Source organism: Mauremys mutica, unplaced genomic scaffold (genome assembly GCF_020497125.1).
Source record: "Mauremys mutica isolate MM-2020 ecotype Southern unplaced genomic scaffold, ASM2049712v1 000206F_np12_subseq_1:328963_obj, whole genome shotgun sequence".
NCBI classification, from domain to species: Eukaryota; Metazoa; Chordata; order Testudines; family Geoemydidae; genus Mauremys; species Mauremys mutica.
The window spans coordinates 260626-274969 of record NW_025422883.1 but is presented as its reverse complement, the minus strand read 5'-3'; the positions used below and the strand labels follow the sequence as shown (position 1 = coordinate 274969).

At 55.8% G+C, this 14344-nt stretch overlaps 2 protein-coding genes across 4 annotated transcripts in view; both read left to right on the top strand.

The window, feature by feature from the left end:
- The first annotated feature begins 804 nt into the window (after positions 1-804).
- LOC123357016 (neurotensin receptor type 1-like) lies at positions 805-7323 on the top strand. The gene is made up of 2 exons (XM_045000276.1): positions 805-1735; positions 6195-7323. The coding sequence occupies exons 1-2, from the start codon at positions 805-807 to the stop codon at positions 6599-6601; spliced, it is 1338 nt and encodes a 445-aa protein (XP_044856211.1). The 3' UTR covers positions 6602-7323.
- Positions 7324-11140: 3817 nt separating this feature from the next.
- Positions 11141-14344, top strand: part of LOC123357018 (rho GTPase-activating protein 19-like) — a 53543-nt gene continuing 50339 nt past the window's right edge. For all 3 annotated transcript variants that reach the window (XM_045000281.1, XM_045000278.1, XM_045000282.1), the window contains exon 1: positions 11141-11226. In XM_045000281.1, the coding sequence (XP_044856216.1) occupies positions 11156-11226 (71 nt within the window). In that variant the 5' untranslated portion in view covers positions 11141-11155. The remainder of the gene's footprint in view (positions 11227-14344) is intronic.

Here is a 14344-nt window from a genome sequence, read left to right as displayed (position 1 = left end):
GGGGAGCCGCTCGCCGCGGGGCTGTGCCATGCGCTGGGACCTGGGGCTGAGCCCGCTGACGGGAGCTGGGCGGTCAGACCTGCCCCTCCAGCTGGTGTCTGCCCCAGCGAGTGGGTTGTGCAGGCGTCTGCTATGCCTGGCTGAACTGAGCCCGCGCCCCAGTGTCCTCACCCAGCTGCTCCTCCCCCGGCCATGGCGACGCCAGGGGGTGCAGCCCTGCAGCCTCCCTCTCCCCCTTTGTTCCCACCTCCCGGTCGGGTTTTGTCTGGCTCTAGGGCTGATCACTCGGAGCTGCTGCTGCTCTGACGCCCTTCCACTCGGGATCCTGCCACAGCCGCCTTCTGCGGGGCACCCAGACAGGCGAGTGGATGGCGCCTGCCGCCCGCCCCCCGACACTGAGAGACAGCGAGGGCTAGTGGGCAGAGCTGGGGCCCTGAGTCCTCTTCCCAGGCCTGCCACTGCCTCCCTCAGCAGGGGGAGCGGGCAGTGTCTGGGAGGGCTGGGACGGGGTGGTGGGTGGGGTGAAGCCACCTAACCCCCCCCCGGGACCCCTTGGGGCCCTCTGCAGGGGGGGAGACAAACCATGACAGCTCATTGCTTTCCCTCCAGGGGCCGAGGAGTCAGGCTGAACCAGGAGAAACCTGCCCCGAATCCCGCGCCTTCCCAGCAGTCCCTGCGCTACCCCCTTCGCAGAGGCAGGACTCAGCGCTCGGCTGAGGGGGTCGGACTCTGAAGCTGCCTCGGCAGTTCTCTTGGCCCTGGAGAGTGAACCCAGCCCCTTGGTGAGGCCCCCCGGCAGCCTGGATGGCCCCGAGCTCCAGCCCGAACGGCTCTGAGCCCCTGGGGGCTGGGGCCAGAGAGTGCCTGGGGTACCTGACTGCTCAGAACCGGTCGGCCCGGAACAGCATGGCGGGGGCCCACGTGACCCAGCCAGACCCCCAGCATCTCCTGATCAGCGCCCAGCAGCAGGAGCCCGCCTACGTGGCCATCCCCGTCACCGTCTTCTACAGCCTGCTCTTCGTCTTCGGGCTCCTGGCCAACGGGCTGAGCGTGCTGACGCTGCTGCGGAGCGGGCGCATGAGGGCAAGCGCCGTGCGCTTCTACCTGCTGAGCCTGGCCACAGCCGACGTGCTGATGCTGCTCACCGTGCCGGTGACCCTGTACCGCTACTTCTGGCAGTACTACCCCTGGGTGCTGAGCGACGCCGTCTGCAAACTCTACTTCATGGCCCGCCAGCTGTGCTGCGCCACCACCAGCTGGACCATCGTCGCCTTCACCACGGAGCGCTACGTGGCCATCTGCCACCCCCTGTGGGCCATCACCGGCCTGCGGCAGTCGCGCATGGCCCACCTGCTGGCGCTCATTTGGCTGCTGGCCCTCGTGAGCTCGGCGCCCCTCACCGTGGTCTACGGGCAGGCGTCGGCCTGCATCCTGGACTACACCTCCACCCGCCGGGAGAAGAGTGTCTTCCTCTCCACCGTCTGCGAGATGCTGGAGCCCGAGCCCTACGCCATCTACAAGAGCATCATCGAAGCGCGCAGTCTCCTCTGCTTCCTGCTCCCCCTGGCTGCCATCATCACCTTCCACCTCCTCATCTTCCGCCACCTCAGCCAGACCCGCCGGCAGCGGGAGGAGATGGGGCTGACCCAGCCCTGCTCAGGGGGCTTCTCCGTGCAGGTCAACCAGCCCCCCGGGAGCATGCCTCCGGCAGAGAGGAAGGCCCGGCACCTCATGGGTGAGCGACAGCCTCTGAACGGCACTCAGCGCTGTCCCAGGGCCCTGCAGCATTTCCCTGAGGCAGGGCAGGGTCTTCAGCCCATTTCACAGGTGGGGAGGTGGAAGGGGGAAGACCCCACGCTTCCAGACATGGCCTCTCATCCCCAGTTCTAAGAGGCCATCTCTGAACACCTGGGGCCTGATTCTCAGAGCTGCTGCACACTGGGAGCCCCCGGTCACCGTGAATGCTCGGCACCTCTGAAAGCCAGGCCCCAGCTGGCTCAGGCCGAGCCCCAAACTCAGAGGCCACCGGTCTGGTGGGCCTGGGATGCGCCGGTGCAGCTGGGGCAGTCCAGCGAGGCTGGGACAGTCTGGTGGGCCTGGGACAATGTGGGGGCCTGGGAGGGTATCCTGCACCTCCTCCAGCCCCTTTGAAAATCTAAACTGGTTTTGAGACTCGTTTTAATCAGTAAAATAAATAATTTGTATTAACGAACTGGAGGAGTGAAAAGCTGCATAAATCCGACTGCCACATCCAATATCCAGGGTGCACCTAGGAGTTAAGCAACCCCAGCACGGGGAGAGAACGCCAGCCCCATACATGCTCCTAGCAGAGTCATCCTGACAGCTTCAGCCGCTGACGCGCCGTTCCCATCTGCCCAGCAGGAAGTGCAGTCCTGACACTGCTATTCTTAGTGCTGTGGCATGAACGGCGCAGGCCTCCGTCGGGATCAGGCCCATTGGACCCGGCTCTACAGACACAGGGAGCCGTGCTCCCTGCCCCAGGAGCTCACAGTCCACGTGCAAAGCCCAACGTACCAGCGCCTCCGGAACAAACAGACCGTCCTGGCTACGCGGTTAGTCAGACCCCTCCAGAAGGCTGAGCAGATGTCTCTGACTCCTTCCATCCACGCGCTCCATTCCTGGGTTCTGCTCTGCAGGTGGCTGGCGCACTCAGCGCCCTGCCCGCTACTGGGGATTGCCAATTCCCCCGAGCTCCCTTTGCAGGCAGGAATTCCTGCAGCCACGAAAGGAGTCGGGTCCGGCAGCAGCCTCTGTGCCGAGCACAGGGAACACTCTCTATGTGAACGCTCCCTTGTCGGTGGGCTCATCCCTCCTGGAGGCTGGAGGCCGGAGCTGAGCCAAACCACACGGTCCAGTCCCCTCCCAGCCCTGTCTACTTCCCGCATGGCCTTGGCCAGCCCATCCATAACCACAGCCCCGTGGCCCGTGCAGCATGTTAGACCTAAATGATTCAATAGGGACCCTGGAACCAGAATTAAGGGGCTCTGCTCCCCCAGCCCTCTCTCCCTTACTGCCCCTACTGCCCAGCCCAGTGCAATCTGTACAGCAAGCCCGATCAGCTGGTTAATCAATCCATTCATTGTACGCTGCCCCAGGATTTTCACTGTGCTGCAGGTTTCTGTGTGGTGGTAAGCAACAGGGAGGGGCCGGCGGAGATCTGGGGTATCTGGGCAAGGCTGTGGGGGCATTTGGCACTGAGGGAAGGTGTGAGAGTTGATTTGGGGGGTTGGCATACAGGAGGCAGCTGAGGATCGCAGTGCTGGGAGTGGTTGCATCTCCCCATCCTGCCCTCAGCTGGGCAGGGCAAGAGGTGACGTTAAATGTGGAGGAGGAAGGCTGACTTCCTCATTCCCCATCCCAGGAAACTGACTGCAACTCACGGCCCCTGAGCCCGTATCAGAACATCAGAACGGCCAGCCTGGGTCAGGCCAATGGTCCATCTAGCCCAGTGTCCTGCTTCACAGTGCTCAGTGCCAGACACTTCAGAGGAAATGAACAGAACAGGCCAATGATCAGGTGATCCATCTCCTGTCGTCCACTTCCAGCTTCTGGCAGTCAGAGGCTTGGGGTTGTGGCCCTGGCCATCTTTGCTAATAGCCATTGATGGACCTCGCCTCCAGGAACTGATCTAGTTCTTTTCTGAACCTAGTTACACTTTTGGCCTTCACAACACCCCTGGCAAGGAGTGCCCCAGGCCGACTGTGCTTTGTGTGAAGAAATACTCTGCGTGTGTTTGCTTTAGACCTGCTACCTGTTCATTTCCTGGGGTGATCTTGGGTCATGTTATGTGGAGGGGTAAATAACACTTCCCTACTCGCTTCCTCCACACCACTCATGATGAACAGTCCCAGTCTTTTTAATCTTTTCTTGTACGGAAGCTGTTCCATCCCCCTGACCATGTCTGTTCCCCTTTTCTGTACTTTTCCCAATTCTAATATATCTTTTTAGAGATAGAGCCACCAGAACTGCATTCACGGTGTGAGCGTGTCATAGATTTATAGAGAGACATTGTGATATTTTCTTTGTTATTATCTCTCTCTTTCCTAATGGCGCCTAACATTCGGTTCGGTTGTTTGACTGCCACTGCACATTAGCAGATGTTTTCAGAGACATATCCACAGCAACTCCACGATCTCTTTCTTGAGTGGTAACAGCTAATTTAGACCCCATCGTATCATATGTATAGTTGGGATGATGTTTTCCAATGTGCATTACTTGGCACTTATCAATTTGAATTTCAACTGTCATTTTGTTGCCCAGTCACCCAGTTTTGCGAGATCCCTTTGTAACTCTTCACAGTCAGTTTGGGGCTTAACTATATGAGTAATTTTGTATCATCTGCAAATTTTGTCACCTCTCTGTTCATCCCCTTTTCCAGATCATTTATGAATAGGTGGAACAGCTCTGGTCCCTGAACAGATCCTTGGGGAATCCTTTCCCCCCATTTGTCCACTGTGAAAACTGACCATTTATTCCTCCCCTTTGTTTCCTATCTTTTAACCTGTCACTGATCCGTGAGAGGCACCTTCCCTCTTATCCCATGACTACTTACCTTGCTTAAGCGCCTTTGGTGAGGGACCTTGCCAAAGGTTTTCTGAAAGTCTAAGTACACTATACCTAGGGCCCTACCAAATTCACGGTCCATTTTGTCAATTTCACGGTCATAGGATTTAAAAAGTCATAAATGTCATGATTTCAGCTATTTACATCCGAAATTTCATGGTGTTGTAATTGCAGGCGGCCTGACCCAAAAAGGAATTGTGGGAGGGGTCGCAAGGTTATTGCAGGGAGAGTTGAGGTATTGCCACCTTTACTTCTGTGCTGCTGCTGGCGGTGGCGCTGCCTTCAGAGCTGGGCAGCTGGAGAGCGGCGGCTGCTGCTGGCCAGGATCAGCCACCGCCAGCAGCAGCGCAGAAGTCAGGGTGGCCTGGTATGGTATTGCCACCCTTACTTAACATAGCAGTCCAGAGTCCAGTCTGCCGGCAACTGGATGGGTTTATTGGGGCTAAACAATCAAGCATATTTCGAAGCTCTTTACACAGTCGGGCTATCGCTATACGCCGGGAGAGTTTCCTCTTTCCATCCCCCAACTACTGTTCTATACGCCACTAGAACCCCCTCCTTCGCCGCACGCCAGTGGAGCTCCCTCTTCCAGGCAAACTGAATGAGACTTGTAGGGCCCGTCCCCTGGTACCACCCCTTCCAATGCATGGGGATGTTCCGTTCTGGGAGCCTGGGGGTGATGAGACCACCTCTTTTGTACCTGGTGGGAGGGGCAAGGAGCGGCGTGGTCACTTTTTTTCAGACTTTGCATCTTCTCTTAACACCTTCCTGGTGCTCCATTAGCCCCTCATCTTCTCTTGTTACTGAAAGGCCAGGCTACCTGCTGGAGGGCAGGGCATGCAGCCTTGTGCTTTCACTTACATTCTCTTGCTGGCTTATTTAGCTTGTTTAAAAGCAAGGCCAGAAGCAAGATTATTATTGTTTAGTTTTTATTTTATTTACTTCATATTTTTCTAACGATCACCAGCAAGATGGTTGAGTGTGGAGGCTTAAAATCTCCAGGAAGCCCTCAAGATGAAATCCAGTAAACATAAAAAACATTTTCAGAGTAATCTCTCTGCCCATTAGCACTTGGCTGATTTCTGTCGATTTACATCCCATTTTCCTACTTCTAAAATGTTTTTCTCTTCCCTGTTTCTACATGACATAGTGACAATACCTATACAGAAATCACTGTCACATGTACAAAAGAAATACTGAAAAAACAGGGAAATTAAACCATCTTTCTGATCTCTCTGTTACAGCAAGCTGAGGTGTTAACTGCGACTAGAGCAGGTTACAAATATTCAAGTGGAGATGTGATTTTGAAGTTCATCGTGATGAACAAGGTGTAATTTTTCTCTTCCAGAGCTGTGGTTTCAGGCTCTTTGCAGACTCAGGCAGGTGTCACTGTGTTGGTCACAGTTGGGTCCCTTTTGAAAGTTTTCTTTGAAACCAAAAGGGCAGAAATAGACTTTTTTTAAATGAAATCTGACTTTGGGGGTGCCACTGTGCATCAGGTTCTAAAAGAGGGACAGTGCTATGGTCATTCCATGGCTGCAGAATCCCATTCGGCAAGGAGCCCTGTGCAATGCGGCTGGGCATGAATCTCTCTCCTCTCTTCCATGCAGGTGCTGTGGTGGCTGCGTTTTTCTTTTGCAACTTCCCCGACACGGCGTCATCCCTGATGCACATTTACATTCACAGCTGGAGCACCAGCATCCTGGTGCTCTACACCTGGCTGAAGACCTACCTCTCACTGCCTCTCTGGTACCTCAACAGTGCCCTGGACCCCCTCCTCTTCTGCATCTCCTCAGCCTCCTTCCGCACCGCCTGCCGCGAAAGTCTCCCCCCACTCCTGCCCTGGATCAGCAAGAAACTGCAAGGCTCCTGTGCCAGGTCGGGAGGGCAAGCGCCCAGGGCTGGAAGATCTTTGTGGACCTTAAATTCCACCAAAGGGGAGCCAAGCAAATCCTCCAGAGACTCTCAGCCCAGTGAGCCACAGCTCCTCTCCTGTGGGAAGAGAGCGGGCCCATGAGCCTCACCCGGCGCAAACCCAGCCTGTGCACAACAGAAAAAGCCGTGCACTATTCACAATGTCCTGGCACAATCGTGTGAGAGACAGCCTGGGGCACATGCATTCGTGCTTGCACACTTTCCCCTCCCTGTGGGTGCTAGGGGACCAAGTGGAGGCTTACTGCAGCAGGGATTGCAGCTGGTGTAACAGCTGACTAGCTAGCAGTTCCGCTGTTCAGTTGTTGCTCTTGTGTGGAAATCCGTTGCTGAGTTGTTTGTGGCGTGTTTGCTGTGGTGAGGCGCTTCGGTCACTATTGTGGTGCATGGCTCAGTCTGTGTGGCACAGTGTAGGCTTTGTACCTGCTTGAAGTCTAGTTGTGTATTCTCTTGGTGCTGGGCGGGCTAATATTTTGGAGGGCCTTTGCAACAGGAGAAAGGAACAGACTTTGTGGAGGGCTAGGGCTCCCTCCCTCCTTCTCCAGTTAGGGTGTCCCCCAACCTCAGTTTGATCAGGTTTCCTTCGTTCCAAGAACGGATGCAAGATACGGATACGAATCCCAAAATCCTTTGGGACATGGAGTCAACTCCACAAAATAGCACAGAATCCCAGAGCAAACCCTGAGCTCCTTACGCTGCTACCTCCCAGTCCTTACTCAGACACAACTCCCACTGGAGCCTGGAGCCGGTATTTCCATGTAGGAGAGAATGGATCCCGAAGCCAAAACCCCGGCTACACAATGACAAGCTGGGCCTGGAGTCTCCGGCACGGTCCCTGGATTCTGCATGGCTCTGAGGCAGCAGGTGGGAAATTTGGCAGGAGCTTAATTTTAATTAAAAATAGAGTTTTTAAATTAAATCTGAAAGTGCACAATCCAATCAGCAGTGTCCTCTGAGTTATTCTGATATTACATGCCATTTATTTGATGCTGTCCCACATACGTTTGTAGTGAGAACGCGTAACTCATCGGAGTGGCCAGGGGAGCTGCATGCGCATTTGAGAGACGCACAAACACTGGGGCTTTTGGGGCTTTTGAGGGTAGTGAAGAGGCAGCTGGAGATGGTGAGATTGCACATAAGCTAAACGATCGGCAGTGAAATAGTTACAGATATTGACATTTAAATAGTCTTTGGCATTAACACCCCGTGCGATGATGATGGAGCAGCCTGCCTTTCTCGGCCTGCTGCTTCTTCACCTGGCTCATGTTTTCAAGGTTACCTGTACAACCAGAAGAGAGCTCGAGACATTGTTGTTTGAAGTGGAGGCTGAGATTGAGGAACACAGTTCTGTGGCAGGGATGGACCCTGTGGCAAATCCCATGGGCACAGAATACAAGGTCATATCCACATGATTTTTTTTTCTTAATATTTCAGCTTACTAGGGTCAGCGGTTAGACTTCAATGGGGGTTTCCCTGAGTGAGGTCTGAGAAAAAACGCAGGATCTTATCAGGATCTGGCCTAATAAAAGAGTTGTGTCTGTCTGTATTGAGGGCTGTAAGTCAGAATAGCAGCTTCTTGTTGCATGTCACGCTTCTGCTTCGGCAGCCCAAAATCAGGTTCGTTTCTTTCTGGCACAATGCATTGCAAACTGCTGCTTAATCCTCTGCCCACTCTCCTCATTCACTCATTTCTCTTTCCCAGATGGTTTTATTTTCCCAGATGCATCAGCTGCATTTATCCAAGTTGAATCTCATCTGTAATTCCCTGCCAATGTTTCTAACATATGTGACCTTTCGTACAATTACTCTGTCCTCCATGGCGGATGCAGCTTCTCTCAGTTTTGCATCATCTGGAGATTTTATCACGACTCGCTCCCTTTTTCAGCTCATTTAAATAAGATAAGATGAGACCTACCACCCCGGCATGGGGCACCTCACTAGACTCACCTCCAAGTCAGTCCATTGCCATGATCATATTATGGCTTTATTGTTGTTCGTTATTTGTCGAGCAGTTTCTAGTCTATGTGACTATGCTCCTATCCGAGACAGCTGGAATTATTTACTTTAATATGATTTTGTGAATCACCATATCAGGTGCTTTATTAAGGCCAGAAACATGACACCTGCTGTGTTCTTTGTCCAAAGATTGTCCATTCTGTCAAAAAAAAAACAACCCAGGTTTTTGGCATGACTTGTCCTTCCTACACCCCCAGTGTTGTTTATTGCTCATGTTCTGTCAGGCTCTAGGAGCCCGCTTTGCAAAGGTGGTGAGGTTTACGGATCACTGAATCCAACTGGTGATGTGGGTGTTCAGCACCACTGAAAACCAGGGCTTAAATGTTGCAAGCCAGATTATCCCCTTGAAAACTGCATAGCGGGGTCTCCCCACATGCAGACCTCTGCCTGCTTAGGTGGACGTTTGTATGTGTGTTGTCTCTGTGGCATGTTGTGACGCAGTAGGGAGCGGGGTGGACTGACCTGGGAATGTCCTCTGGTTTTACTGGGACTGTCTGCATGGGGGATGGGAGGGCAGGGGGAGACTTTACTTGAGGGATAATACCTGAGCCTGTAACCTGAGCTGGGAGGGGCACGGGGCCAGGTGACACCTTAGCCTGGGAAACTGGACAAAGGCTGGAGGAGGAGCCGGGGAGAGGGGGGAATGAGACGGCTGCAGCGGAGTTTCAGTTTTGGGCTGGCTGGGGAATCGGAGGGAACCCCAAGGCTGGGGTCTAAGATCCCAACCCCCCAGAAGGACCTGACTAACGGGTCCTGTTTATGCCTACAAGCTCTAGTTTGGACTGTGTTCCTGTTGTCTAATAAACCTTCTGTTCTGCTGTCTGGCTGAGAGTCACGGTGACTTGCGGGAAGCCAGGGGTGCAGGGCCTTGTCTCCTCCCAAACTCTCTGACACATGTTCCTCCCTTTCTCCTGCAAGGGAGCTGTGCAGGTTGGGAGGGAGTGGATTCTGGCTGGGCCAGTCATGGAGGTAACCAACATGAGCTAAGGGGACCCCGGAGCGAAGGGCCCAGTTTCCGCAGCAGGGGAACCAAGCCACCTCGGCAGGAATGCTAAAGGCACTCAGTGAGTTCCAGCTCCCTCGCTGCTCTCCCCTGCATCACCTAGGCCAGTGGTTCTCAAACTTTTTTTTTCCACAGACCACTTGAAAATTGCTGAGGGTCTTGGCGGACCACTTAACAATCTTTCCAAATGTTGTTTGTACCGTTAGCTACCTGTTGTAAAATGCTTTGGATAAAAGCGCTATATAAAAAAACCGTAATAATAATTAACATTTTTTTGTTCTACAAATAAAAACACACAGTCTTACCTTTCTAATGGGATGGATGTGCCCTCTCTCCCCCTCCACGGCAGCCCCACAGCTGGGGCTGGGAAGGATGCGGGGGGTCTCTCTGTCTCTCCCCTGCAGTGGCAGCTCCCGAGCTGGGGCTGAGAAGGAGCGGGGTTCCTCCCCCACCACAGCAGCCACAGAGCAGAGGCTGGGAAGGAGAGGGGGGGTCTCTCTCCCCAGCAGCCACAGCCCTGGCGCTGGGGAAAGTCGCCTCTTTCTCTGGCTGCTGGAGCCCTGCATGTCCCAAAATTCCTCCACCCCCTCTTCTCACCCCACTGCCCCCTCCCACCTACCCCTCTATTCCCCCAAGGCCACCACCTCACCTTACATGTGTATCTTCTCCAGGGTCCAGGCACCTAATTAATGGAGCCACGCCTGCACAGCTCCACTTACTACGTGGGTGGCCCTTCATTCCCTGGGGCGCGCACCTTAGAGGGAACTCTCCGCGGACCACCTGAATGGAGCTCGCGGACCACAGTTTAAGAACCTCTGACTCAGGCTAATGGGAGAATGGGTCCCACAGTGACTTCTCCTCTTACTGCTGATCCCCTGGTTTTACAGTCGTCATCCTCCCCAGCCAGACTCTCCTTTCAGTTACTAAGTGAACTGGGAATGAAGTCAGGCCATGCTGGGCTCTGTTACACCCGTGTAAATCTGGAAGAACTGCCTTGAGGTCAGTTCTGTGGGTGTCAGCTCTGCAGTTATGTGGGTGTAACAGCAGGGGGTGGGAAGCGGGGGGTGAGGGTTGGCTCCCCAGGAGGCCGGGGGTACGAGCAGTGTCTGAGATCTGGCTCTGACGGGGCCTGTTCCCCCCTGTGGTTTGGGCAAGCCCTGCGCCCGGCCCCTGGCCGTGCAATGGGGATAAGGACCCCGACCCCCTTTGGAGGGGCCCTGGCCTGCCCAGCGACTGAGGGGGGGGGCCCTGAGGTACCCCCCTGCCCCTGGCCACCTCCCCACTGCCTCAGCCTGGGCAGCTGTTAACCCCTGACCCCTCCCCGCACTGCTGCCTTCCCCCACCCCCTCCTCAGGCGGGGCTGCTCCGCCCCCCAACCCCGGCTACCCCACCCCGGGGCGCGTCCTCAGCCTGGGGGCGGGGCCTCCGGATCCCCTCCCACCTAGGAAAACTACAGCCCCCAGGATCCTTTGCGCACCCGGCGGCCCCGCCCGGCCAGCGTGCGGGTCGTCTGTTGATTATTCGAACAGGCCAATGGCGGCCCCGCCCTTGGGTGGCCCCGCCCCGGGCCGGCGCTCGGTCCAGCCAATCGGGTTGCAGGGGCTGGGGTCCGGAAGGCCAATGGGGAGGCGGAGCGGCCGGTATGAGATGGCGGCGGGGAGCCGAGGAGCCGCTGAGCGGCGGGGCGGCAGGTAGGTGCGAGCCCGGGTCCCGTGTCCGGTCTGGTCAGGTCAAACCCCCGCGCCCCGGGCTGCCTGTCTCCGCGGGGGGAGGGGCGGGACAGACTCTTCACCCCCCCGCCAATGGCCGCCGGGGCCGCTTCCCAGAACCGGCCATCGCCGCCCGCGCGGGGACTCGGCCGAGCCCCGGTGCTCCGGGGCCTACAGCGCGGCCTGGCCGGACACCGGCCCCGGGGCTGGACGGGCGGGCGGGGCTGGGTGCCCTAGTACCCCCCTTCCCCCCCCCCCCCGAGGGGTGTTCGCAGGCCGCCGCGCCCTGCTCGGCCCTGGGGGGACCCGGCCCGCAGCCTGCGCTGAGCGGTGACTCTGCAGCGGCTGCGCTGCGAGCTGTCCGCCGAGCCGAGCCTCCCCCCGCAAGAGAGCAGCGCAGGGGCTCGCTCCTGCGGCCCAGCGAGCGGCCGCTCGGGGCTGGGAGGGTGTTGCCGGCAGCAGTGCGGCAAAGAGCGTGTCCGCACCGGCACAGCCCTGCTGCTAAAGCTGGGTGGTGCGGCCAGGCCTCTGAGCGCTTTCCCCGCACCCCAGGAGGAGCTCTGCGGGGCTTGTCTCTGGCCAGCACCTTCCTCCAGTGACGCAGCGCTTCAGCCAGGAGCCCGAGAGCGCTTCCAGGGGTACCTCCGCTCGTCTAGGGATTTGCCTAGTGTTACAACAGGCTACATAAAACACTAGCGAAGTCAGTACAGACTGAAACTTCATACTGACAATAGCTTGTTTATACTCTTCTATATACTGAAATGGAAGCACAGTATTTATAGTCCAAACAATTTGGTTTATAATTGCAGGGTAAAAATGAGACTCAGCCATGGTTCAGTAAGGGTGTGCTGTGCCACTTCTGTGTTTCAGGGTCTGATATTGTAAGCAAGTAGTTTTTAAGTGGGGTGACACTTTAGGTATGCAAGACAAATCAGACTCCTCACGTGGGTACAGTAGTCTGGAAGGGCTGAGAACCACTGCAATAAAATTCATTCATTCACTCACCTGGTGTCTCTCATATCCTGAGACCAATACGGTTACACTAACCCTCTGTACACATGCTTACTAAGAGACAGCCCCTGTCCCAGAGAGCTCATAGGCTAAACCAGTGGTCTCCAACTATTTTGATCGTGCACCCCTGTCAGTAAAATTTGAGCATGCACCCCCAATATATGTATATGTATTTATGTATAAATTATATACATGTACTAATATATTATGCACATTATAAAATGCACAAAATAGAAATAAAAAAGATGAGATAAAGATAAAATACATTTTTTTTAAAAACGTTTTTCGTTAATGGTACAAAAAACCTTTTTGCTCTCACACAAAAATTATTAAAGCAGGGGCCCCGGGGCCCTGGCCGGCTGCTCTAAAGCCCCTTTCGCAATATGGCCCTGCAGGTATGGGCTGGAGCACTCAGGAGGAGCAGGGGCAGCCAGCTGCCAGAGAGAAGTGTCAAAGCTCCGCTTTCCCCTTCCAAGCTTCTCTCCAGCCGGCTTTGAAGGGGAAAGCGCCGCTGCTGGCTGCACCACTGCCCCTGCTCCTCCACGGGCCGGAGGACTCAGGGCCGCATTCCAAAAGGGGCTTTAGAGCTGCAGGCCAGGGCCCCGGGGCCCCCTTAGCCCAGGGCCTTGCAGCCCCTAAAGCCCCTGCGTTCTGGGTGGCCCTGCCTGGCCCGGGGTGGGGGCAGCTTCCCCGCTCGCTCGCTCCCTCCTCCGGCCGCCCTTTTTTCTTTTTTCCTCCGGTGGCGCTCCTCCCGCCGCGCCTCCCAATGGATCGTCTTGCACACCATGCGCGCACCCCACTTTGGAGACCACTGCTCTAAACAGCCAAGCCAAAGGAGGGAAGTGAAATCGCTATGCCTATCTGAGGGGAAAGTGAGGCAAGGGGCATTTAGGTGAGTGGCATGTGGGTCTGCTGGAAGCTTGTGGCAGAGCTCCTGCCTCCTGCCCAGTGCATCTTGTGTCTCTGAAAATGCCTTATCTGAGGGCAATCATGTTATTACACCCCCCCCCCCCCCCCCCCCGGGCAGTGACACTTACTTAAAATCTAGTATCCGAGGGGAGCCGTGTTAGTCTGGATCTGTACAAAGCAACAAAGGGGCCTGTGGCACCTTATAGACTAACAGACGTATTGGAGCATGAGCTTTCGTGGGTGAATACCCACTTCGTTGGATGCACCCACGAAAGCTCATGCTCCAATACCTCTGTTAGTCTATAAGGTGCCACAGGACCCTTTGTTGCTTTTTACTTAAAATCTAGTATGGAGACAGACTTACTTCAAAAAACCCCACAACATATTCCTGTCCTGTTGGGCAACCCTCCAGAGCCGAGCCCCAGCAGGGTTCTTTCTGCAGTTATTTATACGATGGCATGTTACGCCCCCTCCTGCTCTTATCCAGGGCTTTGTTGGGCTCGGACAGTAGGATCCTTGTTCTTCTACACTCCAGTACATTGTCTGCTCACAAGAGGGGGTGGGGGAGCATTACTTGCCCACACAATCCAAAGCAGCATCTAGGTGCCTCTGTTTACCAGCCTAGCCAGTGTCCTTGTTCCAGTGATCATGTCCGTGGCAGTGTGTAAAATGTCACCCCATGTTGTTCATGTTGTCTTTGAACTGGTGTGTGTGTGTGTGTGTCCATCCGTCCGTCCAGAGGTGCCAGTCGGGAATGGAATCCGCATTGGGCTGGGCACTATGTGTGCAGGAAATAACAAGCCTCTACCCCCAAAAGCTTACAGTCTAAGCTAGAGGGTCCCCAAAGTGTGGGGTGCACCCTCTAGGGGGGCATGGAGGAATGTCTGGGGGGTGCAGCGGAGCCCAGGCAACCCTGCCCAGAGGCAGGGAGGGGGCACCACAAAGCCCTCCCTGCTCTGCTCTGGTCCTGCCCCCAGCTGTGTCCCCAGTCCTGGCCTTGGTGTGGTTCTGCTCCTGTCCCCACACCAGCCTCAGCTGCTGCTGGTGGCTCTATTCCCAGCCTGGGACCAATGCTGGGGGCAAAGCAGGGACCGGAGCCACACCTGGCCGCTGCCTGGCTGCAGCTCTGCTCCCACTCCTGCTCCAGCCTCGGCCCCTGGTTGTGGCCGGGAGCCTCGGC